This window comes from Heterocephalus glaber, unplaced genomic scaffold (assembly GCF_053883595.1).
Source record: "Heterocephalus glaber isolate CG9 unplaced genomic scaffold, H.glaber_assembly_v1.0 deba00001479, whole genome shotgun sequence".
NCBI lineage: Eukaryota > Metazoa > Chordata > Mammalia > Rodentia > Bathyergidae > Heterocephalus > Heterocephalus glaber.
This window is the reverse complement of record NW_028258316.1, coordinates 18,407,499-18,435,388: the sequence shown is the minus strand read 5'-3', so window position 1 is coordinate 18,435,388 and position 27,890 is coordinate 18,407,499. Positions and strand designations below refer to the sequence as shown.

The window sequence follows — 27,890 nt, the reverse complement described above, 5'->3', positions numbered from 1 at the left end:
CTGTTTCTTTTGTTCCCATTAGTATATTTTTATTTCAAAAAAGCTTTTCAACAATAGGTTGAAACTCTTTGTTATCTATTACCATAGAATACCATGTTTCCCCCTTTTTAGGAGTCATTGTGCTTATAATCACTAGTTGTGTCCTTTATTAGTCTAAGTTTTAAGAGGACAAAGTTTGCCTACTCTTGGTCATCAATCAATTTCCAGCACTTGACTGCACTTGGCACACTATAGACATTCAGTACATGCATTGGATACACTGAATCATCTTTAACTACATGGAGCCTTTATTCAAAAGGAGACTGTGGTGGACATAGATTCCTACCATTTTTTATGGGCAAACAGAGCCTGAGAGGAGAAGGAACTTCCTAAATGTCAAAAAGAGAGTTGCTTAATTAAAGTTGGAACCAAAAGGAATCATATGTCTTGAGCTTCAGCTATAACACACCTGTTCACAAACCTTGAGTCTGAAATGGTAGCAAGATAGGTCCTCTGGAGAGGCGCATAACCTGGGGGAAAGCCAGCATCTCCAGCCTTTGCTGTATATGAATTTACCTCAGAGAGACTCACTGAGTAGACTATTCCAGCTAGAAAAGCCCATCTTCATGGGAGAAAGCTTTGTTTGCCCCCAAACAAGGCCTCCCTCTAACCCAAACTCTCCAAAATATCACTTCCTATTATGTCTCAATAACCAAATTTAACCCACCCACAAATCAAGATTAGATCTGTGAGCTCACATAGCCTCAATCACTCAATTAAGAGGAGGGAAAATCTGATCTTCTCCAAACAAAGTGAAATGTGACATAACTCAGTTGCTAGGATTCTGTCTCGCTCAGGAAGGAGAAAAGCTGGGGAAGAATGGGTGGGTCATTCATGAGAAGGAATTTCCCAGGGAATCTGAGTGGTGTGAAACTCTAGATCTCAATGTTCCAGCCACCAAAACAATGCTAGAGGCAAGGTCCTGGATTTAGTAGGGCCTGGTACCAATGGTGAACTTCATTCCTAAACCCAGAAAATCCCAGAGGGAAATAGCCTTGACAACATATTCAAGCCAATTCAGAGTGCAAACACCTCCCTCTTAATAAAAAAAAAAAATCCTTTTCTTTCTCTGGGCTGTAATCTTCATATCCATAAAATCAGAGCTGATAGGAAGTTGACTTGAATAACATCTAATGTCTTTTCCAATGACTATGGTCTCTGAGTCAGTAACTCAAAGTCTGGCATATCCAAAAGGGTAAGGATTCTGACAAACCTGGATGGACCTGGGTTCATATCCCAGTTCTGTCTTAGATGAGTGATTTCTCCTGAGTATGTTTTCTCTTTAAAATGAGAATAACAACTTCTACTTCACAGAATCACTACAATTATTTGATAAAGTATATTTGTTATCATTAACACAGTGTCTGGTATACAGATGTATTCCAGTAAATGGTAGTCATTACTCCGAGAAAGTCTTTGGGCTTTGGCTAATTATTCAAGAATGCAACATTTATGGATAAACTTTTGATAGAGACTTTGAGTTTAAAAAAGAGTAGTGTTCTCAAGTTAAATATTTTACTAATTCATCAGCAACTTCTCATCTGCTAGAGGCCACCAATTCACAGCTGAAGGAACCTACTTTCCTAAAGTCAACTGGCCATGTCTAAAAAGCAAAACCATTCCAGATATCCAGATCTCAGCCTACCATATGAGGGTACCACTCTTTTTATGTGGTCAGTTAGTATCAGGGACCCTCTTGTGAACTTAGGGTAGATAAACTGAGGTAGCTTCTGTTGTTGACTGGGTCATGGAATTGATTTGGGGCCACACATGTTGCCATCCCTGGATTTTATTTTTCCCTTTCTTACATACTAGAGATAATGATATAAGGGTCTAGATTGTTGAAATAATTGATGCTGACTATTCCACATTCTTTCAGAGTGGGTAGTTAGCAACAAGATGAGGGATCCTTAGTAGCTGGGTACCAACTATACCTCTTATTAGCTATATGTCCTTAGTTAAATCCCTTTCTCTTTCTCATATTCCATTTACATACCTAGAAGATGAACCCAAGTACACTCCACATTATAAGACTGTTGTAACTATGAAACAATACAAAAAAAGCACTTTTAAAGTAGGAGATACTATTGAGAGGGAGCAGATCTTCCTTTCAATGGCAAGTATCTTTTTCTTATTTTTCTAATCTTAGAGCAATTGTACTTCCATGTAGACATGAATATGAAGGCTCTGTTTCCATCTCGCCCTATAGAAAGGTAATCAGTATTTGTTTTTTCCTGTCATTTAGAGTGACCTGAGGGAAAACGAGCCTTAAGTCCAGAGCCTTACTACAAGACTAAAACCTCACCCAAAACTTGAGTCAAATGAAGAATGAGGCACTGGCATAAACTATGCCAAAAATATCCACCCTCTGCTTTCCAGGATCCCAAATGACACTGGTCATTGAAAACCCTTCCCTGTAACCTAGAGGGAAATTTCAGCTCTGCTTAGGATGAATTTAATGCCCAACAATAGTGTTAAAATCCAAAAGACCTTTCAAAAACTGTGACCTTCTATTGAAAGACTGAATTTTGTTTAATTGTATCTTGCAAAACTCGAAGACCTACAAAATAGGTCAGAAGTAGGGATATAACTTATTGGTAGATTGTGACTTTGGCATGCACAAAGACCTGAGTTCAGTCCCCAGTACACAATGCTGAGAAACTCATTATCTCTCTTGCAGGTAGTCTCTCGCCCTTTGGTTTGTGGCGAGAGAAGGGAAAGTTGCATCGGACCTCCCAAGTATGTCCTCTTTGCCTGTAATTCCTGCTACTTCCGCATAATGTTACTATGAAAAACGCGAGTTTTTCATGGCTCTATACAAAGTCATGGTGGATGAGGAGCCATTAGAAAAAAGCATTATAGAAATCACTGTCGTTCTTCAAAAGAGAGTAATTTCATTCCCTAAAGAGGACCAAGCTTAGGTTTCCAAGTCTCCATCACTACAGTTTATGTTTCATTCTTCATTCTTAGGTAATGGCTACCATGACGTAATGGTTGCGTAAACCACAGCTTTCAACCAGATACACCCATTACACTTCATCCTCTCTCATTCGCAGTACTCCTAGATGTTAGTATGATCTTAAGCCTCGGAGATTCTAAAACTCACAAGGGAAAGAGATCAAGATCTTCCACAATCAAATGTTCATAGCTGCTCCCAAAGACCTTTGAACTTTACATATTTGCTAAAGAAGTGATTCAGTGGGGTGGCTTTGTTTAATCCACAAATTGGTTAATGCCCCCCCAATAATCTTGTAGGTGTTACATTTATGTAATTAATATAGAACTTTTAATTTCAAAAGAAATAAAAAAGAAGAGGAAGAGGAGAAGGAAAAGGAAGAAGGAGGAAGAAAAAAGAGGAAAAAAGAGGAATAAAGGTCTTACATCTACCCAACAATATAGGAATGAATTTCACAGTATGTTGAACAAAAGAAGCCAGATACAATAAAAGGCATATTATATGATTTTTGAATAAAGTTTGAAGAAAAGAAAAAGTAATCCATGTTTGTAATTAGAAATGAAGACAGGGTTTTACCTCAAGATCGTGTTTTACCTGAATGAAAGAATAGGATAGGCTTTATGAAGCTGGTATTATCTGGTTTGTTAGTGTGGTCATATCATTGTATTCACTTTAATAAAATGCATCAAGGTCTACATTTATGATTATTGCTCTTTTCTACATGAATGTTATATGTCTATAGAAATTTCAAATTTCAAAAGAATGGAGAGCATAATATACATATTGAATAACATTAAAAACATAAAACATTAAAATCTTAAAAACATAAAAACCACACAGATTATTCAGCCAACTCATTTTACAGATAGAGAAACTAAGGCTCATAAATAGAAATACCAAAATCACACAAGGATTTACAGTCAGAATCAGGTCTCCTGCAACCCACAGCTCATGGAATTTTGCCCTTCATGATGTTGGCTTCCTTCTTCAGATGACAAAAAGAAGATGTGAATGTGAGCCATGCATCAGAATTTCACAACACAACATTTTTTAGATGCTGATTAATATTAATATCTGCCTTGCAAATGGCCTCAGCATCTGAAACATGGCAGATGTGGCTATACAAATGTGTTGCCTGTGACACATGGGTTTGAAAGAGTGGGATGGAGACAGCTCTTGAGTGGAGGAAAAAAAGAAGAGTTTATCTGCCTGGAATGCAATGGGAATAAAGATTCCAAGGAGGTCATCCAGGGAGAAGCTGTGCCTGAACCCCAGAGAAGACTTGGTGCATTCACTGACATTCCAAACATCTGTGCTTTTGCAAGGGAGATAAAAGGGAATCTGCTTCTCTGCCTCAAGGCATGATATATGGGCTTCTGAGGCACTGGGTGTGGGCTGCTGTTGAAGGCATGATGCAGGATTTGATGGATGAAGGCTGAAGCAACTCACTGGGCCACACATTAATAAAAATTATCAACCTGTCCTGTATGGTGGGGTAGAATGTTAATGCCATTCTCTGTGTGGATGTCAAAGACAGAGAATGTCTGGAGGAAGCTAACCTGCTTTCTATCTTTACCTTGATTCCACTTGTCCAAATTAGATCTTCTGTTCTTCTGCCAAGGTCCTAAGTAAGCCAAGTCTAGTAGGATGTACTCCAAACCAAAACCACCCATGATACTTCACTTGTCTCTAGTCATTCTTGACTAAGAATGAGAAGGTATATTCTAATCACAATTTAAGCTATAAACACCTCCCATCATACTCCATTGCCCAAAGAATATAGTTCAGGTATGTTAACATTCACGACCCTCCCTTGACCACAAACTCTGGTCTATCTCATACTGTCCTCCTCTAGGCATCTCATTTCCATCTCCATGCTATGCTTCATGCTTTTCCATCTGTCTGAACTTCCTCCTTATTGCTTTCTACTACTGAAATCCTTTCCATCCTTCCAGGTTGAGGTCAAAGTCTACTTTTCTCCATAAAGGTCCCTAAGATTACCAGATTCCCAAACCAAACTAATGCTTCCATTGTAAATTTCTGCAACTATTTAGTCATATTTCACTTTTACCATACTATCATGCCACTGTCCATTTTTCATTTTCTAAACTGAGTGCTGCAAAAAGATGGGATAATATTTATGTTTTCTACTGATTTTGCATGAATGTAGCAATATGCTGGGCATGTACAGTTGTTTGATATATTTATTTTCTGAAGGACCATGTGAAAGAATCCTAGGGGCTTCTGCCATTCCTCCTCTGATTTAAGCCTCATTTGCAGTGGGCAGTTGGTGAGTTCAGATTCATTTTGTGCTATGCTACACCAAGACCTCCCACCTCAAGTATTTGCCAGGTATGCTTTTCTACTTTCTGCTCCAAGGCCTTCTCTGATGACTGAAGAACTCTGTCAGCTCCTAAGGATGAGCACAGCCCAGAAGTATGAGAAATAGCAAACTCTAAATAATAGTCCTAAAGAGCCAAAGCAGCTTTGTATCCCTCTAGTAGAAATACACTTGATACACTAGTAATAACATCGTGAACACACACCTGCATCTTCTTTTGGTATCACTGTTCATAATCCTTCATACCTGTTCCTAATGCATAGCTATCAAATAAACTGTCTGTTCCTAATCCTTGCTTGGACTCTGATTTTTGGATTATCAAAATGAAAATAAAATAGAACAAGATGAGGAAAAAAATCTTCACCTTAAATTACAGTTAGGTCTGTTTCTGGCATTTCTGTAATGCCTAGGACCAATATCAATGTCAGCTAGAAGTGTATCTGAAAATAGGTGCTCCTAGTATCAATTGAACATATAAAAAACAGCCTTACATATAAATTCATAATCATCAAAACAGAGGCCCATGTAGCTAACTGTAGGTGAGAAATATCTGGAAAGTTCAGTCTCACTAACATTTGATTTTGCTCTGTCACTTTAGGTTCAGTCAGTTGACCGTGCTCATTGGATCTCATTTTTGTAATCTGCCATCTCCCCTACACAAGCCCATACTCCCTTGAGATGCTTAGCTGCTGCAGCACAGGCAGATCTGATCTTCTCATAGCATGATTCATCAAGCTCATGATGACAATACATGAAACATGGTGACCAGCAGCCTCTGGCCCAGGATGTGACCCCTCTGAGCCATGTTGTATCTGACTCCTGCCTTGAAAACAATGCCCAGGGCCACAATTTCCCTCGTGTCCCCAATCAAAAATATGCCCCTAAATTTTTATTTGTTTTTTTATTACATTCTTCTCTTCTTTATGTCATTAAAAAAATCCTTCTCCCTTCAGGGATTTCTTGAAAGCTATTATGAGTAGGGATATAGAGCATGGGCTTCTAAGTAAGAAATAATTAGTTTCAAAATCCTTAATAACTATGTGCTTTGTCAGCAAGTGACTATATGCTTCTTCTTTTTCAGTGTTCTTTTTTACCAGTACATGTTTGCAGTATGTAACAATTATATTTATCATGGGGAGTTGGTATAAATATACATTTCTAAGTCCTAGTTTTCCCATTTGTGAAATGAATATATAGTTGCTTTTCAGAACAATTCTGATGACTAGATAGCATAACCTAGAATATAAGTACTCAATATGCCTTAGTTTGTTTCTCATTGCTAAGACAAAATACTTTAACTCAAAGTTAAAGGAGGAAAGGTTTACTTAGCCTACAGTTTGTAGAGGTTTCAGTCCATAATTGGCTGGGTCCAAGGCAGGGTGGCATGGCAGACAAGCATCATAGGAGAAACAGTTCATGGTGGGCAGAAGGTAGCAAAGCAAGCAAGGGGTAGGGGGGACAAGACAACCCTCTTTCTGTCCTTTTTATTGTACCCAGGCTACTGAGATCAGGGTGGTGGAAAATCAATCAGTGGACTGATTTAGTAATCACCCACCCTTAATAGTAGTACCTTTAATCCTAGCATTGTACCATGAATCAATCACACTCTCTAGATTCAGCCACCTCTGAAAAAGCCCCACCTATGACTCCATGAGGCTTTGGGGGGACATCTAGGCCTAAGCCATAAATAATTATTGACTTCCTTCCCTTTTCCTTTAAGAGCTTTGCACTTCTCACAATGCTTACAGAATTCCTGGTATGGAGTAGGTGCTTAACATGTTATTTCCCTTGGTTGAGGTTTCTTTATATTAGATACCTTTCTGCTCTTAACTTGCAATGTGACTACCTGTTTTCATGACCTCTGATAATAGCATAATTTATATTTTGGTCACAACAACACAGTATGGAATGAGGCAGGCATTTTTCTCCATATTGATCTTACATTCAAGAGCAGTAGAATCTGTACACACCGTTGATGGGATTGTAGAATGGTGCAGCCACTAGGGAAAATGGCATAAAGGTTCCTCAAACTTAACATGTAGCTTAGTGGTAGAGTGCTTGTCTAGCATGCATGAGATCCTGGAACTGAAATCAGAATCTTAAAGAGATATCTGCATCCCCATGCACATTGTAGCATTATTCTTATTAGTCAAAATAGAGGAAAATCCAAATATCATCAACAGATAAATGAATAAAAAAGTATGTACATAACACATAATTTAAAAAAGAAATAAATGCTGCTATTTGCAACAATGCAGATGAACCAAAACCATATTATGTACATGAGATAAGCCAGCCACAGTAGAATCAATACTGCATAATTCAAATTACATAAAGAGTCTAAAACAGTCAAATTTTTAAAAGAATAGAATCATGGCTCCCAGTAGTGGAGGTGATGGAGAAATGAAGAATTGCCTTTCAATGGTGTATAAATTTTCTGTTTTGTAAGATGAATAAGTTCTAGAGATTTGCTGTAAAATACAGCACCTATAGTTAGCAGTATGGAAATATGCACTTTTATAGAGTACAAGGATAGATATTATAAATGTTATTACAAACACATAAACAAGAAGAAAAGGAAATTTGTGGATGTGTTTGGTCTTGGTTGTGGTGATGGTAAAAAGAGTGTATGCACACAATGAAACACATCAAGATGTATACATTAAACCTATGCAATTTTTACATGTTAAATATACCTCAAAAAAGCTAATTTAAAATAAAAAAGTAAAGAAACAAAAAATAAACAGGTGGAAAAATGAAGTAATTTCAAAAAATGTTAAGTGACATGCAAGTAATAATATTGGGAAATGTGATATGAAATGATACAGAAGCAATATTATGTTTGAGTGTTAAAGAAGTATCTATCTCATTTCTGTGGAGAAGAGATAGGATTAAGACCTGAATTCTATAAAGAAACTGGTAATGCAAACAACTAGGGTGGGAGGAAGATGGAGAATTCTAAGCAGAGGGAAATAGATATGAGTAACCAGCCTGATGTTTCTGAGGGCAAAAGTAGGCAAGTATTGTTACTACCTTCACACATTAAGTTATCTGAAAGTCAACTCAAGAAAGGAAATAGGTTAGATTACACTATTTTCTTTCCCCAATATAACAGGAAGTATCCCTTAGGATGGTTATGGAGAAGAATTTACTTTCTTGCCTATTAGAATATATGGTTTCCATTTGTGTCTAGCCTTTGAAAATGGTATTCTCATTTGCTGGGGATAATTCTCCCCAGAACAGAGACTCTCCCAAAGGATGCCTGCTTCCCAGGAGTCTGAAATAATCAGTGTGTGAACCCAAAGCCACTGTACCTTTTTGGCACTTGAGTGGGAAGGAATTATTCTAGAACTTTTGATCTATCTCCTAGGATCTACAGAATTACATTCACAAAGTCTGAATGACCTCAGTCAAATCACTTCTTTTCTCTAAGTCTTATTCCTTACCTGTGTGAGTGAGAGATGAGGGGTATGTAGAGGACATTAGGGAACGAGCTATGATCTCTAGGGTTCTGTCCAGATTTTCTGTGACTGTAAAAGCCCTTGGGAATCTTGGCCCTAAGGAACTTTGATGTGTTGGAAATCTCTGCTGTGTCATGGATGTCACCTAGGCTTGAGGCTTTCAATGGGTTAACAGTCTCTAAAAGTGAGCTGGAAAGAAACCTGGCAATTATGGATTAAAGGGCAATTACAACAAGGCCTATAATTGTTCTCTTATAAGCTAATCCTCATTCTTTCTTAATAACCAAATTCTCTTTTTCCAAAGAACTCCACTATCACTTTTTCCCACTGGGGTGGGTGAAGCCACAGCAGGACAGAGTAATTGAGTTCTCCTTGTGGCATTCAGGTTCAGGTAAGTATAACTCCTTGATCTCATCTCAGATGACTCCAGGCATGTTCCAAGAACCTCTGCTTTAGGAGGCAGGATGGCATGACTCAGAGAAAACGATGTCAATTGCAGGAAGTTTATGAAGATCAGGAACAGTGTTGGTGGAGAAATCCATGCCTCAATATTCCCAGAGGCAAATGGTGCAGGGAATCAAAACTGAGCTGGACCCAGAAGGCCCTGCCTGTGCACTGATCACAAGTTATTCATCATGAACCTGAGGGGATGTTCCTTGCCCTCAGGGACTCAATTTTCTCATCTGCACAGTGAGGGGGTTGGCTTATCTGTTAAGTGTCATGGGGACATAACATTTTAAGATGCTAAGAAGCATGTGACAAAATGGGCTACTTCAGAGACTCAGTTTCTGCGTTTGTAAAAATGAACAGTAACTTCATTTTAGAATTATTGTGGGGATTCAATAAGTTTAGTGCAGCATCTTTCATCATGCAGTGCACTCATTTAATGTTTATCCATTAAGCTTTTACTCTAAGACAGACTATGATAGGAAAGAATTCATGGAATTCCATAAAGAATCCATAGTCTTTATCCATCGAATAAAGAATGAGGGAGATAGTCTCACAGACCTAGAAGTCTTGTGGGGTACAAGGCAAATATTCAAAAATGGAAACAGCTTTAATGAGGCATTCATTTCTGTTACTATAGAATAGTTACATCAAAACTTCTACCCATCTGATGGGCAAAACAAAAGGCAAAACTCTTCCAGCATATGGTGAATATCTCAAGGGCAGATGTTTTCTGGCCCTCCCATAAATTAGAGATAACTGTAACACATCTAAATTTGTACAGACAAAAGTGGATAATATAAATTAGTGTGGTGGACTGGATGTCCAAAATCTAGAAGAGGACTATGCAAACTAGAGTTTATATGCATTCTCTTAAGTGAGAGCTGCTACTCAACCGTTCTGCCTACCGTGCCATTTAGGAACGTGAGCCCAAGGCTTCCGGAATCTACTATTTTCAGCAGAAGCCAAGAATCAAAAATTTTATGTAAAATTTATCCAAATTTCCAAAGATGGCAACTTATTCAAATATTTTTAAACATTATGTAGCCACTTGCTTTCCAACTCTAGTTTAAGGCCAATTATTGCAGATGAGCAAGAGCACTATATACACTTTCAAGGAAGAAGATAGGAGAAAGGGAAAAGGAAGAATGATTATTGATCATTCTCTATGTTCCAGGCAACTCACACACACCATAAACTGTTTTATATATTGCTCACAGCAATGCTAAGAAGTATCAATATTTAATTCTGATTATTCTTTCTGTGATGTCACTCTTATATGGAGAATGTGTCTTGGGAAATAGATATGACACTGGCAGCATGAGGACAGTTGAATATAAGGGAAGATCAGAGGCAGGAAGACATGGGAAGGAAGTAATAATAGAAATAGCTTGTGTGGCTCTTGTGGGGAGGAAAACAAAGACAGATCTGAAAAAGATGGAGAAGTAATTAACTAATATTTTAAAAAGTCAATCAATAATGTCTTAGCAGAGAATTCTACCTTCTTTCACTTCCCTATATCAGACAGAGATGAGAAGGATCCGACAGGTGTTTCTCTCTTTTTTCCCCCTCAGCAATCTCAGGCCGTCCCTTTTCATACCTCTGCTCAGTCACGTCAACTCATCCCTCCAAATGGGCAGTAGAAAATGAACCCTAGTCCTACAGACAGGGGCAACTAACTAATCCATTCCTTGATGCTATACAGAATACTTTCTTGGAGTGACAAAGTTCAGCAGAAAAGACACAAACATCCTTAAGTCCACAGATCCAGGGATTTCTTGGCTCTGATTGGATTACACTGCAGAAAGAAATGAAAAGAAGTATAGACTAAATAATCAAGAGACACAAAATCAATTATTGGTCCCACTTCTTATAAGTTTTATCTTTAGCTATGAACTTCACAAGCCTGATCTTCAACTCTCTCATCTATAAATATAGGTAGTATTTCCTTTCTGCTGAGAAGAATTAATTGATGGAAAAATAAGATAATGGAGTTACAGATTCTTCAATTCATCCTTCATAAAACAGCCACAGTGATGAAACTTTTGAAATTCTTTTCATTTCCTGTAATGGGCACTGAAATCAGAGCCTTGCACATAGTAGACAAGTACACTCTAACACTGAGCTACATCCCCAATCCTTTTAAATTTTTATTTTGCGACAGGCTAAATTGCCCAGGTTGGCCTCGAACTTGTGATCTTCCTGCTTTAGGCTCCTGAGTAATAGGGATTATAGACATGTACCACCATGCCCAGAAGAAAACTTTTACTCTTTAGCATTCCTTAAGCAATTCTCCAAGCTGGGTGACTTCCTGTTCACACCTCAGATTTTATTGGGCTCTTACCAAGTATCTGACACTATACTAGGCCTTGAGGATAGAGTGATGAAAAATATGAACTTAGAATTACACCTCGGAAAAGCTAATATTCTAGAGAGAAAGACAAATGCTAAATCCCTGCCCCCTGCCCCTCAAATTAAAATACGTTCAGTTTTCAAAGCAGAGGGGATTAATGGCAAGGTGTCTTTTACTGTAGTACATTTTTAAAACTAAAGAAAAGATAAGATGCATGCAGTACTATTGCACAAAGACAAGAAAAGTATAAAATGCTAAAAATCCTCAAGGTCAAAAGGAGACCAAATCCAATCCAGGATTCAAAGAAGTGACATTTTAGCTGAGGCCTGAGTGTATAGGTTCAAATGGGGAAAAAATTGGTGGTATCAAGAGCAGAAAGAAGACTATAGGTAACGTGATGGTTAAGCATAACTGTATCAACTTGATTGGTTTGAGGGGCACCCAGGCGACTGGTGAAGCACACTTGTGGGTGTGTCTCGGTGGGTCATTGAGGCAGGACTTTGGATGCCATATAGGAATCCCCAAAGCCCAGTGAGGGACCCATGCGCCAGCAGCAGGTGAGTAGCAGGCTGGCCAGCAATGCTTCATCTGTATTTACACCTGCTCCCCATTGCTGGCGTTACCATCTGAGCTTTACTTCCCACCAGATCAGCGGTGGCATTCGATTCTCATAAGAGCCTGGACCCTTTAGGCATGCTCTTTATGAAATGCAATCCCAATGCCATCACTCACACTCCACCCCCCCACTCCCACATCTACTCACACCCATGGAAAAATTGTCTTCCATAAAAGTCATCCCTGGTACCAAAAAGACTGGGGACCACTGCCATGTGTAGTCCTTGCCCTTTCCTCTCTGACACTGCTTCCCAGACACCTTGAACTAATCAGCTTCGTTATGCCATGCTCTTCCACCACAATGTTCCTGCCTTGGTGCCAGGAGAATCTTCTGAAACCATAAGCCAAATAAACCTCTTCTCCTTTAAATTACGGGTTTCAGGTGATTTGTCCTAGCAACCTGAAAGCTGACTAATACAAGTAGATAAGTAAAATTATACACAATTTTGTTGGACCAATCAAAAAGTTTCTAATTCAAAAAGTTAAGAAACCTTTCCTGGATAATCATAATTATAATTCACATGTCTATTCATCAAATATTTAATGAGTACCCATGGTAGGCCAGGTACTGTGATAAGCACTAGATATGATCAAATGCACATTTTAAATGGTAACTCTGGCTGTAGAACTAAGAACTGAAAGAGAGAAAAGGGGTGACTATGAGGACTAATAGCAGGTGATTATAGAGATAAAGGATGGTTTAGGTCAGGCAAAGAAAATACAAAGCAAATGCTCTCACCTGTGAGCATGGGAGAAGATAGAATGTTTCATTTCTTATTTTAAGACCAAAAGTTTATTAGTATATTTAAATGATGGTGAAAATAAAATAAAATAAATAATCTTCTAAAGAATGAGAGACAGGAAATATAAGATTTAGGGACAGAATTAATATGTTGTTTTCTAAGAATCTAGGAAGGAGTAAGAAACAGTGTAAACGAGGATTGGTGGTATATGCCTGTGCTCCTTGCACTTGGGAGGCTGAGGCAAGAGAAAGGTTTCAAGTTTGAATATCACCTGGGCAAGTTAGTGAAACCCTATCTCAGTGTAAAAATTTAAAGAGGGCTAGGGATGTAGCTTAATATAAGGACTGTGGGTGCAATCCCTAGTACAGGAGGAAAGAAAGAAAGAAAGGGAAGAGAAAGAAAGAAAGAAAGAAAGAAAGAAAGAAAGAAAGAAAGAACTTTAGTGAGCAAAATGGGAAAGCATCTCCTACATTATATGAGGAGGGAAAGGGAACAGTGTGCATAAAGAAGCATACAGGTTTTAAATTGTTAGGGAGGTAAACTGGGCTACTCCTCATTATTCATCATTGTTTTCTCTGTGAATGAAGGAAAGATGGAGTGTTGTGGGTTTAAGGATGGGGAAGAGTATATGTGGATAGGAGAGACCTAGAAACCAGAGTCTAGTTGACATTAGTGACTAATGATATATTGGAACCAATAATCTAAACTGTGTGCTTTTCTCTAGCTATTTGGCTGCACTATTGCAGATGGAGAATTACATCCATCAATATAGTATTTGCCAAGAAGGGCAGTTAAAGGACAGGAAAGCAAGAGAGGTCAGGAGGTTGGTGAGAGCTGTGGATAAGGAGATGACTACCTTGGATAAGGAGATGACTTTTTAAAAGTTGGAATTGACAGATAGAAAGAGTAGTGATCCTAAAGGACAGGAAGTCCTGATGAGTTAAAAGACAGGCATGGTAGGAGTGGGACAGCTATAAACTGACAGATTATAAGTTACAGTTGAAGTGTGGGATGCTAACAACTAAAGATTTTTACACAACAATATCTTGTGAGGACAAAGTCCACACTGTGACCTAGGAGTGGGTGGCTGAAGTAGAATGGAGAAAAGTGCACTAAAAATGAGCCAGTCAAGGAGAGGCTAGATTATTGGATAGCGAATCCACAAGGACAAGGATAGTAGAGGAAGCTTCAAACTAGGAGCTTAAATATTTAGAGAATCAGTTTCAGTTGAAATAAGATGACTCCTGGATTTATAGATCTAAGGCAAGGCTGGATTTGGTCTCAGCAAAGTTTCTGTATGAAAGATAGGCACCTATATAGCATAATTTTTACCTGTCCTGGAAGGAGATTCTGGTGAGTCCAGAGGGAAAAGTGGCTTTTCCTCTCTTGGCAACTGTAATGGGCAGCTGGTACTAGGGATAAGAATGGAAACAGATGGGAGCAGGGAGAAAGTGAGACCTGAATAACTGTCTTTTCTACTAAGGGTGGTTTCCAGGTGAGGTCTAGTAGTCTTACATATACCTAGTTGACTGGCAGGATTAATTACTGGGGTTAGAATCTCAAACAATGGCCTCACTTTCTCTGGGTATTCTGTACTGACTACTGGACTAAATTAAAAAAATATTTTCTGTATTCCTGCATCATGAGAGTTATCTCAGTGATTATCATGCTACAACAACTTCTTGCTAAATTGTTTCTCTCTCCTAATAGACAACAAGTTCTGTGAGGACAGGAACTATGCCTGTCTTGTCACCAATCCATGCCCAGTATGTGCCAAAGTGCCTGAACCATAGTAAGAGCTCTATGCTGAGATGAATGAGTGTCTTGTGACCTGCAAAGAACTCTGTGATATGGGAGGCAGGCTGGGTGGCCTGGACAAGTGGACAGAATTCAGATTCTATAAGTACTTATTCTTTCTGGAGGCTTTTGACTTTAGAAACCCCTCACCCAAAGAGCAGTTGGAGTGACAGAAACATTTTCTAAGGCCCTAATATCAGTTCCAGATGTTTGCAGTCATGTCATTTTGTACCTCACCCTGTAAAACATATTTCCCTCGCTGCTGCCCACCCCCAACCCCACTGTAGCTGAGGGAGTGGAGTCTAGTCTCTAATGACATCACCTCCCACAAGCTGTTCAGGCCAAGTAGACAGCAAGAGGGTGAGAACCCCTCTAGTTTCTCAGACAAAGAGCATGGTTCAGCGTTGGCCCACACTGCTTGAGAAACTATGAATAACTTCTACATGATTTCATAAACACCTCTAATGTAACTGTTCCCTCACAGCCACACCTTCTTGGCTACTGAAGAAAACAGGTCTTGCTGCCCTTCACCATAAGCTATTCTTCATAGATATTCACCTCTATTATTGCTTCCCATTACTTGATATCTTTATTCTAGGGTCTAAGATGGGACAGTGTGTGCGTAATGGCAAAGGGATGGGACTTGATGGTAACAGGGAGGGAAGAAGACATAGGATAGAGTTTGGAGTTGACAGAGACATAGAGTTTGGAGTTGACAGAGACATCCTTTATTAACATCTTCTTGATATAGAGATGAATTCAGAGAAGTAGCTCATATCTGAGACAACTTGAGGAGATAAAAACAAAAAAGTAATGAGTTGAGACATGGGCAGAAAGTGACATGGAGTAGAAAGAGGAGACAGAAAGAAAGATATCAAGAGAAGGAGACACATAGAGAAAGAGAAAAAAAAGAAGAAGAAAGGAGAGAGGAGGAAAAGGAGTCTGGAAAGGATAGAGAAAGAAAAAAAGGAAAGTTCAGAGTTGAGAGTTGGCAGGAAGCAAGCCTGGTACAAATCAGCTAGGGAGAAGCACATGAGGCTCCCAGATGCTAGGACAGAAAGGAGCACTGGCCAGCTCCAGATGTTGCTGCCTTTTAGGAGAAGGTACATGTGTGAGGGGGGTTGGGGGGGGCTGCTGCCTCTGTAGAAGCCAAAAGAACCAGATAGATGTCCAGTCTTGGACCAAACAAGCTGAAGCTAGGTATCCCACAGTGCAAGGGACAAGCTTCTGGTTTTTAAAAGGTTAGACAAAGCTAGCAGAAGAGAAGCCAGTGACCAAAGAAAATGCATGGTAGTGTGCTGGGAATATCCCTGACTGCAAAGTAGAGGTGCTGCTACTGGGTGAGACCTTCTCTTTTTACTTTTTTCATATTTCTCATCTTGACATTGAGATAGATGGACTCAATGTTTAAAGTCCTGCTACTCCAAACTTTTGAGATTCTCAGCCACTGGTATAAAGGAAAAAAGAAAAAATGACAAGTCTAATGGTTTATAATTCTTACAAGGTCAGAATCTTCTAGTTGCTATCAGGTGGCTAGATACTCCATTCTGCCCAGCCACACAAATGGTATTTTATTTTTTATTTCATCTGCCTCCAGGTTTATTCTCAATCCGAGCAAACCATACCAGATATACTATGGGCTAATGGAAAGATCTCAGGACTTGGTGGTGAAGGCAGGGAAAAAAATCAGTCTGAGTTCTAGCTCAGGCTCTCTCATTAACTTACCATGTGTATAACTACTGGACAAGTCTCTCTCCTCTGAGCCTTTTCCTCCATAGGTCAAACAGGGCATTTGGATTCATTAAATTTGCTCCTGCCTCATTCCCTCCTTCTTATTCCCATCCCCCTGCTTCTACCCTGCCCAAGAGGCTGAAACCTACGCCAATTGCTCTGATGAGGCCACGTGGGAGAAACAGACGTCTGTTTTTAATACTGATGACAGATTAGCGTGCGGAAAATTCAGCCACCCCCCAAAACAAGCTCCATTTCTGCTCAAAACAACTGGAACAGGAGGCTACTTATGCTTGGCTTTTCCAACAGAGTCCCAGAACCAACAGAGCAATGGCTTCTCTGAAGGAAACAAAAAGTGTGCCAAACCCAGGGGAGGGACCATGGGTAAGAGACAGGGAGAGAGTGAGCATTTCAATAGCTCAGAAGGGTGTGTTACAGATGACAGCCATAAAGTACGTGTGTTCATGTGCAGACATGCTATAAAAAGAGAAAAAAGGGTGTGTGTATGCACCTATGTCTTTGCACATGCACACATGGGCTTGTGAATAAATAAATAAATAATTCCAGCACTGGACTTTGCTGCCAGCAAAAATCCAGAGAGATCAAAGGAGAAAATTCACATTACCCTATGTTGGACTCACCTGACCAAATGTGTAAGTAATCCTAACCGTCCAAACCAAGTCTTAGACTTCATTTTGTTTTCTTCCTAATCTCTCTCTCATGCAAATAGAAATGATGCAACTAAAATGAAATTGGCCCAAATTTCAGAAAGCCTGAAAGATTTCCTAAAATAAGAAGTCAGAGTTCTAAGTCCAGGGAAGCAAAAGTGAGCAGAGCTTTCAGGTCAGAGTGATAGACAAGAGACAGCTGTACAGGGAAAAAAAATAATGAAGAGACAAGCTCAGAATCCCTTTCAGTATTCAACACAATACTGATTGGTGCACATGTATAAAGTACCTACCAATCAAAAAGGATTGGGAAAAAGTGCCCAGGGCTCAGCAAAGGACCAATAAAAGTACCTGTCACTATGAGCCATACTGGGAAAACACATAACTCACAGGCCATTGCATAAACAAGAGTCTACTTTTGATAATATAAAATAATGATCTTTAGACCAAATACTGCTTCAGTTACATCCAGCAAATATTTTAAAAATTAAAAAGAGTGCTCGCTTCGGCAGCACATATACCAAAATTAGAATGATACAGAGAAGATTAGCATGGCCCCTGCACAATGATGACACGCAAATTCATGAAGTGTTCCATATTTTTTATAGCACAGGAAGTAACAAAGGAGATACATGAGGCTCTAGAAAAATTCAAAGCAGAAATAATCTCCCAGATAAATACAGAGATGGTGAGTAGAGTGAAAGACATGATTAGAGGCTCTAGAGCAGAAACAGATAAGAAAATAGATGAGATCAGAAACATGCTGGAATCCATGAATGCCCAGCATAAGAAAGAAATGGAAACCATGATCGTCCAACATAAGAAAGAAATGGAATCCATGAAACAGATTCAAACAGATATTCAGAAGATTAAAAACTCCATTGAATGCATGCAGAGCAGACTAAGAGAATCTGAAGACAGAATACCAGATATAGAAGATAGGATCACAGTTAAGGACCATGAAAACAGAGACTTCTTAAAGATAGTAAGGGACCATAAGAAATCAATTCAACAGCTGCTAGATGATGCAAAGAAGAATAACATAAGACTGATAGGAGTCCACGAAGAAAAAGGAGAAAGTACAATTGACATAAAAAAACTGTTCACAGAAGTAATAGTGAAAACTTGCCAGACAGAGGTGGAGAATTGGACACACAGATAAGGGAGGCATATAGAACTCCACCCAGCCACGATCAAAAAAAATCTACACCTAGACATATAATAGTCAAGATCCCAGAAACCCAACAGAAGAACAAAATTCGACAGGCAGTTAGAGAAAAGAAACAAATCACCTATAAAGGAAAGCCCATCAGAATCACAGCAGACTTCTCAACACAAACCCTCAAATCAAGGAGAGCCTAGAGTGAAGTATTTCAAGCCCTAAAAGAAAATAACTTCCAACCTAGACTGTTGTATCCTGCAAAATTATCTTTCAAAATCGATGGGGAAATTAGATACTTTCACGACAAAGAACACCTGGAAAATTTCATGAACACCAAACCAGCACTCCAAACAATTTTATGCAATATCCTAGAAAAAGACAATGAAGGTCACAACTCCATGAGGGCCAACAGAGAGAAGGCACCACGCAAGGTAAGGTACTAAAGGGAAAGGGGGAAAAATAAGAAAAGAGTCAAAAACAATAAAACATCATGGCAAGAATGAGTCAATATCTCTCAATTATAACTATCAATGTTAATGGCCTCAATTCACCAATCAAAAGAAACAGACTGACAGAATGGATTAAGAAGCAAAATCCAGCAATATGCTATATACAAGAAACACACCTAACTCAAAAGGAAATTCATAGACTGAAAGTAAAAGGATGGAAAACAGTTCTCCACACGACAGGAACCCAGAAAAAAGCAGGGGTAGCAATCTTATTTGCAGACAAAGTAGATTTCAAACCAAAGCTAATTAAGAGAGACAAAGATGGTCACTACATCTTTGTTCCTTGTGAAGGGAACAATCCAAGAGGAAGAAATGACAATCCTAAATATTTATGCACCAAATACGAATGCCCCCAACTATACAAAACAAATATTAATGGACATGAAAAACCAAATAAACAATAACATAATTGTAGTGGGGGACCTCAACACCCCTCTATCACAAATAGACAGATCATCTAGGAATAAAATTAACAATGAAATTCTAGAACTGAACCAAGCTATTGAACAAATGGACTTAATAGATGTTTATAGAGTGTTCCACCCCACAAAATCAGAATACACATTCTTTTCAGCTGCACACAGGTCATTCTCCAAAACAGATCACATGTTAGCACATAGGGCAAATCTAAGTAAATGTAAAAGAATTCAAGTTATCCCCTGTATATTATCAGACCATAGTGCAATAAAATTGGAGATCAATAACATAAGAAACCTTAAAACACCCACAAACACATGGAAATTAATAATATTATCCTGAACAACCAATGGTCACAGAGAAAATTAAAGAAATTAGACAGTTTCTACAAGTAAATGAAAATGCCAGTACAACATATAGGAATTTGTGGGACACAATGAAAGCAGTTCTACGCAGGAAATTCATAGCAGTGAATGCCCATATTAGGACAACAGAGAGAACTCAGTTAAATAACCTAATGTAGAACCTCAAGCTCCTAGAAAACGAAGAGCATAACAAACCCAAAGCTCATACAAGGGAGGAAATTATAAAGATCAGAGGAGAAATCAAGGCAATGGAGACTAAGAGAACGATACAAAAAATCAATGAAGCCAAGAGTTGGTTCTTCGAAAGAATCAACGAAATTGACAAAACTTTAGCCAACCTTGTCAGAAAAAGGAAAGAAAAGGCCCAAATCCATGCAATTAGGAATGAAAAGGGTGAAATTACAACACACCAAGCAGAAATCCAGAGGATCATCAATACCTACTTCCAGAACCTATACACCAATAAGATGGACAACACAGAAGAAATGGACAGATTCCTAGATACATATGAATTATCAAAGTTGAACGAAGAAGACCTAAAAATTCTGAACAACCCCATATCAACAAATGAAATTGAAAATGTAATTAAAAACTTATCAACTAAGAAAAGCCCAGGCCCTGATGGCTTCACTGCTGAATTCTACAAGACATTTAGAGAGCAACTGCTGCCACTACTGTTTAAACTCGTCAATGAAATTGAAAGGGAAGCAATACTCCCAAATTCATTCCTGGAAGCAAGGATCACCTTGATCCCCAAAGCAGAGAAAGACCCAACTGAAAAAGAAAACTATAGGCTAATCTCACTAATGAACATAGATGCAATAATCTTTAATAAGATAATGGCAAACAAAATGCAAAAGATCATCACGAAGATCATACACCCTGATCAAGTGGGATTCATCCCAGGGATGCAGGGATGGTTCAATATATGAAAATCACTATATCAATAGAGCCAAGGACAAAAACCATATGATTATCTCCATAGATGCAGACAAAGCATTTGACAAAATCCAACATGCATTTATGATAAAAACCCTACAAAAAATTGGAATAGATGGTCTCTACCTCAAACTGATGGAAGCCATCTATGAAAAACCAACAGCCAATATCATACTAAATGGTCAAAAACTGAAATCCTTCACACTAAAATCAGGATCGAGACAAGGATGTCCACTATCACCACTCTTGTTCAATACAGTTCTGGAAACATTAGCCACAGCAATTAGACAAGAGAAAGAAATAAAAGGAATAAAGATAGGTAATGAAGAAGTCAAATTGTCATTATTTGCAGATGACATGATACTCTATATAGAAGACCCCAAGAACTCCACCAAAAGTCTTCTAGACTTAATAACCAAATTCAGTCAAGTAGCTGGTTACAAGGTCAACACACAAAAATCAATAGCTTTCCTCTACACCAATGACAGACTCACTGAGAGAGAAATAGGGCAAATAATTTCTTTCACAATAGCATCCAAAAACCTGAAATACCTAGGAATCATCCTAATGAAAGAAATCAAAGACCTCTTCTCTGAACACTATGGCACTCTGAAAAGAGAGATTGAAGATGATATCAGAAAATGGACAGACATCCTCTGCTCCTGGGTAGGAAGGATTAATATAGTGAAAATGGCCATACTTCCAAAACTGCTTTATAGATTTAATGCAATTCCAATTGAGATCCCAGCAGCATACTTCATAGACCTTGAGAAAACAATCCAAAAATTCATTTGGAGCAAGAAGAGACCCAGAATAGCAAAAGCAATTCTAGGTAACAGAGACATGGCAGGGGGTATCACAATCCCCAACCTGCAACTATACTACAAAGCTACTGTGATAAAAACAGCATGCTACTGGCAAAGAAACAGACCTGAATACCAGTGGAACAGATTAGAAGATGCAGAAACAACGCCAGACACACTCAGCCACCTCATCTTCGACAAAGGAGCCAAACACCCTTACTGGAGGAAAGATAGCCTCTTTAATAAATGGTGCTGGAAAAATTGGGCTTCAACTTGCCAAAGATTAAAACTAGACCTGTATCTCTCACCATGCACTAAACTAAAATCAAAGTGGATTAAAGATCTAAATATTCCAATAGAAACTCTGAACCAGTTGGAACAGAGGTTAGGTAGAACCCTTGAAGACATCCGTGTAGGAAAAGATTTTATGAACAAAACCTCAATTGCCTGTGAACTAGCACAAACAATCAACAAGTGGGATCTCTTCTTATTAAATGGCTTCTGCACAACCAGAGAAACCACCAGCAGTGTGAAGAGACAACCCACAATGTGGGAAAAAATCTTCACCTGCTCTTCCTCAGACAAAGGTCTACTATCTCGAATCTATAAAGAATTTAAAAAGATCAGACCTCCCAAATTTAAAGACCCAATCCAAAAATGGGCATCTGAAATGAACAGACATTTCTCAGACAAAGAAGTAGAAATAGCAAATAAATACATGAAAAAATGTTCACCATCACTGGTCATTGGAGAGATGCAAATGAAAACAACACTGAGATTCCACTTCACTCCAGAAAGAATGGCTGCTATCCTGAAATCAACCAATAACTAATGCTGGTGAGGCTGTGGGGAAAGAGGAACCCTGCTCCACTGCTGGTGGGAGTGTAGACTGGTGCAACCACTGTGGAAATCAGTATGGAGATACCTCAAAGAACTAGGACTGGAAGTCCCATTTGACCCCACTATTCCGCTGTTGGGGATCTTCCCCAAAGAATTACAAGAATCATACCACAGTGATTTATGTGCACCCATGTTCATAGCAGCACAGTTTGTAATAGCTAAAACTTGGAAAGAGCCCAAATGCCCATCAACTGGAGACTGGATAAAGAAAATATGGTTTTTTAAAATAAAATGGAGTACTACTCAGCCATAAAAAATGAGAAATTAGAGACATTTATAGCTAAGTGGATGCACATTGAGGTGATACACTTAAGTGAAATAAGTAGGACACACATGAATAAATACCGAATAGTTTCTCTGGTGTGAGAAACTGAAAGTGTAAATAAGGACTAAAATGTATAATAGGTAATGTGAAATAGGAAGAAAAAGGGCAAAGGGGAAGGAAGTGGGAGGACTAAGGGAAAGGATAGAAGGGAATGGGATTATTATGAGAAAATGGAAAAATAGGAACAAAATCTTTGTAAATAGGGAGGAATGGAGTTGTTGAAGGGAGGGCTGGGCAAGGGTGAAAAATGAGAACCAAGAGAGACTATGTAAAGGTGCAAATTTCCAATGATGAATGTCATTATATTGTATACCTGAAATGTACCAATGATTAGAATGAATAATCGATAATGTAAAATAGGAAGAAAAGGTCCAAAGGGGTAGGGGTAGTGGGAGGGGCAGGGGAAAGGAAAGAAAGGAAAGGAAAAATGATGAGAAATGGAAAAAATGGAAATAACGTCTTTGTAAATAGGGAAGGGAGGAGGGCGTGTAGGGAGGGCTAGGAATGGGGAAAAACTAAGAACCAAGATGCATTATGTAAAGGTACAATTCCCAATGAGAAATGTAATTGTGTTGTATACCTACAATGTACCAATAAAAGAATTTAATAAAAAAAAAAAGAAAAGCCCAACGGAATCACACCAGACTTCTCAACACAATCCCTTAAGTCAAGAGGAGCTTGGAGTGAAGTATTTTAATCCCTAAAAGAAAACAACCTCCAACCCAGATTGATGTACCCCAAAAAATTACCTTTCAAAATTGATGGAGAAATAAGATACTTCCATGATAAAGAATATATGAAGAAATTCATACTACCAAATCAGCACTTCAAAAAGTTCTGAAAGATATTCTAGAAAAAGACAGTTTCATGAATCCCAACAGAATGAATCCACCAGGCAAGGCAAGCAATTAACAGAGGGGAAAGAAAGGGAACCAACAACAGGAAAATAATATGACAACAATAAGTCTATACATATCAGTTATATCTATCAATGTAAATGGTCTCAATTCACCAGTCAAAAGAAACAGACTAGCAGAATGGATCAAGAAACAAAGTCCAACAATGTGCTGCATACAGGAAACACATTTAACTCAAAAAGAAATACATAGACTGAAAGTCAATGAATAAAAACATTACTCCATGCAACCAGAAAAAAGCAGAAGCCCAGAAAAAAGCAGGGGTAGCTATTCTATTTGCAGACAAAGTTGATTTCAAGACAAGACTGATCAGAAGGGTCAAAGAAGGTCACTACATCTTTGTAAATGGAACAATCCAGAACAGAGATAACAATCAAATATATATGCACCAAATACCAGTGCACCGAACTATATAAAACAAAGTAAAAACTAATAAAACCTGGAGAAATAGAAAAATTCACAATTATAGTCAGAGATTGTAATACCACTCTTAAATATTGAGACTCAAATGATACTTTTGATCTAATTGGTATATATAGAACACTACATTTACAAGTAGAAAAAAGTATATTCTCTGACTATAGTAGAGGCAAATTAAAAATCAATAATAAAAAGATATCTGGAAAATCTCAAGTATTTAGAAAGAAAGCAATATTTTTCTAAATAACCAAGAGGCTAAAAAGAGGAAACAAAAAGTAAATTAGAAAGTACATTTTGAACTGAATGAAAATGAAAACTCAATTTAACAAAATTTATGGATATCACTAAAGAAGTAATTAGAGAGAATGCCTGTATCACAAGAAATATCTTAACTCAGTAACCTCAGTTACAATCTTAAAATGCAAGAGGTGGAGAGGGAGAATGTTCCAGAAGGAGAGGGTGAGGCAGGGGCAGACACAGGGGAGAGAGAGAAGATTCCTAATTAAAGCAAAAAACAAAGATATCGCTGCAAAAGTGGAATAGAAGTTCCCTTCTCCAAATTAACAAAGGTCAGTATACTCAAAGGTGACAGACTAAACACTTTTAGCCCAAGATTAGAAGCAAAGCAGAGATGCCTGTTATTATCACTTCTACTCATTACAGAATTGGAAGTCCTTGCCAGAGCAAGTAGGCAAGAAAAAGAAATACAAGTTATGCAAATTAGAAAATAATAATGTAATTGTCTCTCCAAGGACATGATCTTATATATAGAAAATTTTAGGAAAAACTCAGATTTCCTACATTTGGAAGAATGTAAGTGGAGTGGACTTTGAAAGTCATAGTGAAATGATAAAGGAGAAGCAGGATGAAGTGAACTTTTGAATTTTCAAATTATGTTATAGTACTTATTTCAAGGTAGTGAGTTAAAGTGTAAACTGACCATTTAGTTTTATTTCCCTTGTGATCTGTGGTCTACAGACCTCTGCTATGATAAAATAACACTGTACAAAAACAAAATACACATGCACACACACACACACTCACCCATCTCACCCATTCACAGTTACTGACAAGTCTCATGCGAGTGAAAATGAAAGTGCAGGCAAATGAACACAAACACACATACACTTAAACTTGCACATTCATGCACTCACATAATTTTGCACAAGCACATGCAACACACAAATAGAGTCAAAGCTGAAAAGCATTAACAAAACCCCAAAATGAGGCAAAATAGCTTGCCTAATTACTGTTCCACAACTTCCCCCTCTCTGCAAATGAAGACCCCTCCAGCCTGTGCTAGTTCTCAGCCAGAAACATCAAATAAGTCACATCAGTCTCAGAACTCCAAGTACTAAGCAATGTGGCTTCTAATGTCATCTATAACCTGGTTTTTGCTGACCTATTTCGCATTCACAACCTCATTGTACCAGTTTCTCCCTAGTTTCAGAGAAAACAAAACAATAATAACCCAGAGAGGAAACTGAGAAAGGTAGGAGAAAAGATGGAGACAGACAGAAAAAGGAAAGGAAACACTAAAGATCCTTTCATTCATTAGTCATCCATTCTACAAATGTTTACATGGCAGACTCTACTGTGAGCATTGAGAATTCTATCTTATTGAAAACACACAAGTAATTTTCCCTCTTTGTATTTATACTGCAATTGAGCAAATCACCAAGCAACTATACTTTAATTCTTCCAATGGTCCAGTCTTGCTTCTGGATTAAAATTATGAACTAAAGGAGACATCATAAACTGGATTACCTTGGATTAGTCTCAGTTTCCTAATTTGTGTAATGGGCACAATAAACACCAATCCTCCTAAAGGTGTGGAGTTTTGTGGGGATCTAAACAAAGTACTCAGCTTAGTGCGTGGTACAGGAAATAGGTTCCCAGTCAAAGTTTTCTGGCTGGAAAAGATTACTGAATAGAAGTCTCAACCAAGAGCAGAAAATGTAAAAGCCCAGTACAGATCACAGGTGGATTCTAAGCTTCTTGGCAGTGTCAGGGATTTAGAACTCAGAGGTAAGTTCTGAGTTACAACCAAATGTACCCCTCTTAAAAGTCATCTTCCTCAAATGCTCCTGCATGCTCAAGTTATTTCCAATTTTCTCTTCCCTAGCAGCAGTTGATAAAGACTACCATACATACATACCATTAGCAAAGGTAGTCATTAAAATTTCTTCATCCCAGTCCCAGAGATAATATACTTATAGACCAAGGTTTTCAAACATGACGTCTATAGGCCTTCCCAAGCAGAAGAAAGTCAAATCCTCTTTGGAATCCACTAATCTTTTCATGTATGATTTTAAAGGTCCAACTCAGAGAAACTCTTTCCAGCTACAAGTCGCTAACTTTCTGTATTTAAAATCAAACCAAAAAGTCATATAAGTGGGCACCAGGAAAAGCACTAAAAAGTGAATCTTCCCACTGCCTTCCCAAGCCATACACACTAAGTCTCCTGAAACACTACAAAATCCCAGTTTTCTACTCTTATCATACAGCCCCAGCAAAATGGGAAGCCATCTACTTACCTGTGTAAAGATCAGTGTCTGTGTATTCATCCACTTTCTTGTGTTGCAGAATATAGTCAGAAACCTTGGTCCCAATAGCTGGCTGAACATCCACCCACTCCAAGGATACCACAGTGCTGGAGGGTTCCACTGTTGGGGACAGTCGTAGCCTACAGGGGTGAAAGGGAAGGTGGCTTGTTTGCCAGCCAGCATCTGCTGGGGCCCAAAAGGGCCTGCATGTGTCAATATGGATCAAAGGTTTCAGCATGGCTTCAAATGCTGATCCAGTCCCCCACTGAAACCTTGCATAGCCTTACCCAAATTATTCTACTTCTCAAGGCCCATTCCCTCATCCATAAAATAGGGATACAAAGAGCCATCTTTTAAGATCAGTATGGAATTCAACAAATTAAACCATGTATACAGTATGTGCTCAATGGAAATTGATTCTTTTTTATTTATTTAAAACATATTCTCATTGATACTTTAGTTTTTAAATAAATTCTCAATGACTTCAAACAGGCGCTTTCACTCTTTTTTTCTATTCCCATTCAGTCCCCAATGTATCAGTCCATTGTTTAATACATTAAGTCTCTCAAAAGACTCAATTCTTTTAAAAAGAACAGAAATCTTAGATTAAATCCTTCTGTAACCCAAGAAAAAAACAGAATGGTTTAAGGTTAAAACTGGCTTAGTCCTTAGAGATAATGAAGTGCAATTCTCTCCTTTCACAAAATGAGGAGGAGGCAAACGGTTTCCTCAAGGTCACACAGCAAATTAGGGAGAGGACTGTGATGGTCAATTTGCTTTTCTCTAGTGAGATTCTTTCTTTTTTTCTTTTTTTAGATTATACCACATTATCTCTTCAAACACCATCTTTCACAATGTGATTCATATTCTCTCTCTCTCTCTCTCTCTCTCTCTCTCTCTCTCTCTCTCTCTGTAGTACCAAAGATTAATTCCAGACCCTTCACACTGAGCTACATCCCCAGCCCTCTAGCCCTTTTTTATTTTGTATTTTGAGACAGGATGTGTGTGCCACCACATCCAGCTTACAGTGTGATTCTTCTCATCCCAGAGAGGTACATTATGGGACTCCGCTTCCCAATATTGGCGCCTGCACCTTCTCTTGTGTTTCTCATAGCACATCTCCCTCTTAATCATACTCCTCCAATCAAGATAACCTTCTTTTACTTCCTCAAATGCATTTCCTGTGTCAGGGCCTTCACAAACGCTGTATCTCTGGCCTAAAATGTGATTCTTACCAGCTGCTTCCTGAAGGATTTCTGTTGTAATTGAAGTTTCCTCGGAGAGTTGTTTTCCCATTCTCCCTGTTCACAATTTTTTGTTTTTCTTTATAGTTTTCTTATTTAATTTTATAACTGCATCTGATCTTCCTTCGGCATCTCTCTCCCTCGCTAAACCACCAGGTCCCTAATTGTCCACTGATATTTTGCCCAATGCCT

At 38.4% G+C, this 27,890-nt stretch overlaps 1 protein-coding gene and 1 non-coding gene across 16 annotated transcripts in view; one reads left to right on the top strand and one right to left on the bottom strand.

The window, feature by feature from the left end:
* Positions 1 to 27,890, bottom strand: part of Astn2 (astrotactin 2) — a 908,742-nt gene that overhangs the window by 131,966 nt on the left and 748,886 nt on the right. For 14 of the 15 annotated variants that reach the window (XR_015439761.1, XR_015439763.1, XR_002396623.2 and 11 more), the window contains one exon: positions 26,446 to 26,594. Coding sequence is in view for 12 of the 15 variants with exons in the window: in XM_087182849.1 (XP_087038975.1) it covers positions 26,446 to 26,594 (149 nt within the window). In the remaining 3 variants the exon portion in view is untranslated. Of the gene's footprint in view, positions 1 to 10,273; positions 11,043 to 26,445; positions 26,595 to 27,890 lie in introns of those variants that run through there. The other variant, XM_087182851.1, reaches the window with a different exon arrangement.
* On the top strand, positions 17,648 to 17,754 carry LOC147826110 (U6 spliceosomal RNA). The gene has a single exon (XR_015439886.1). It is a non-coding gene; the product is annotated as a U6 spliceosomal RNA (small nuclear RNA).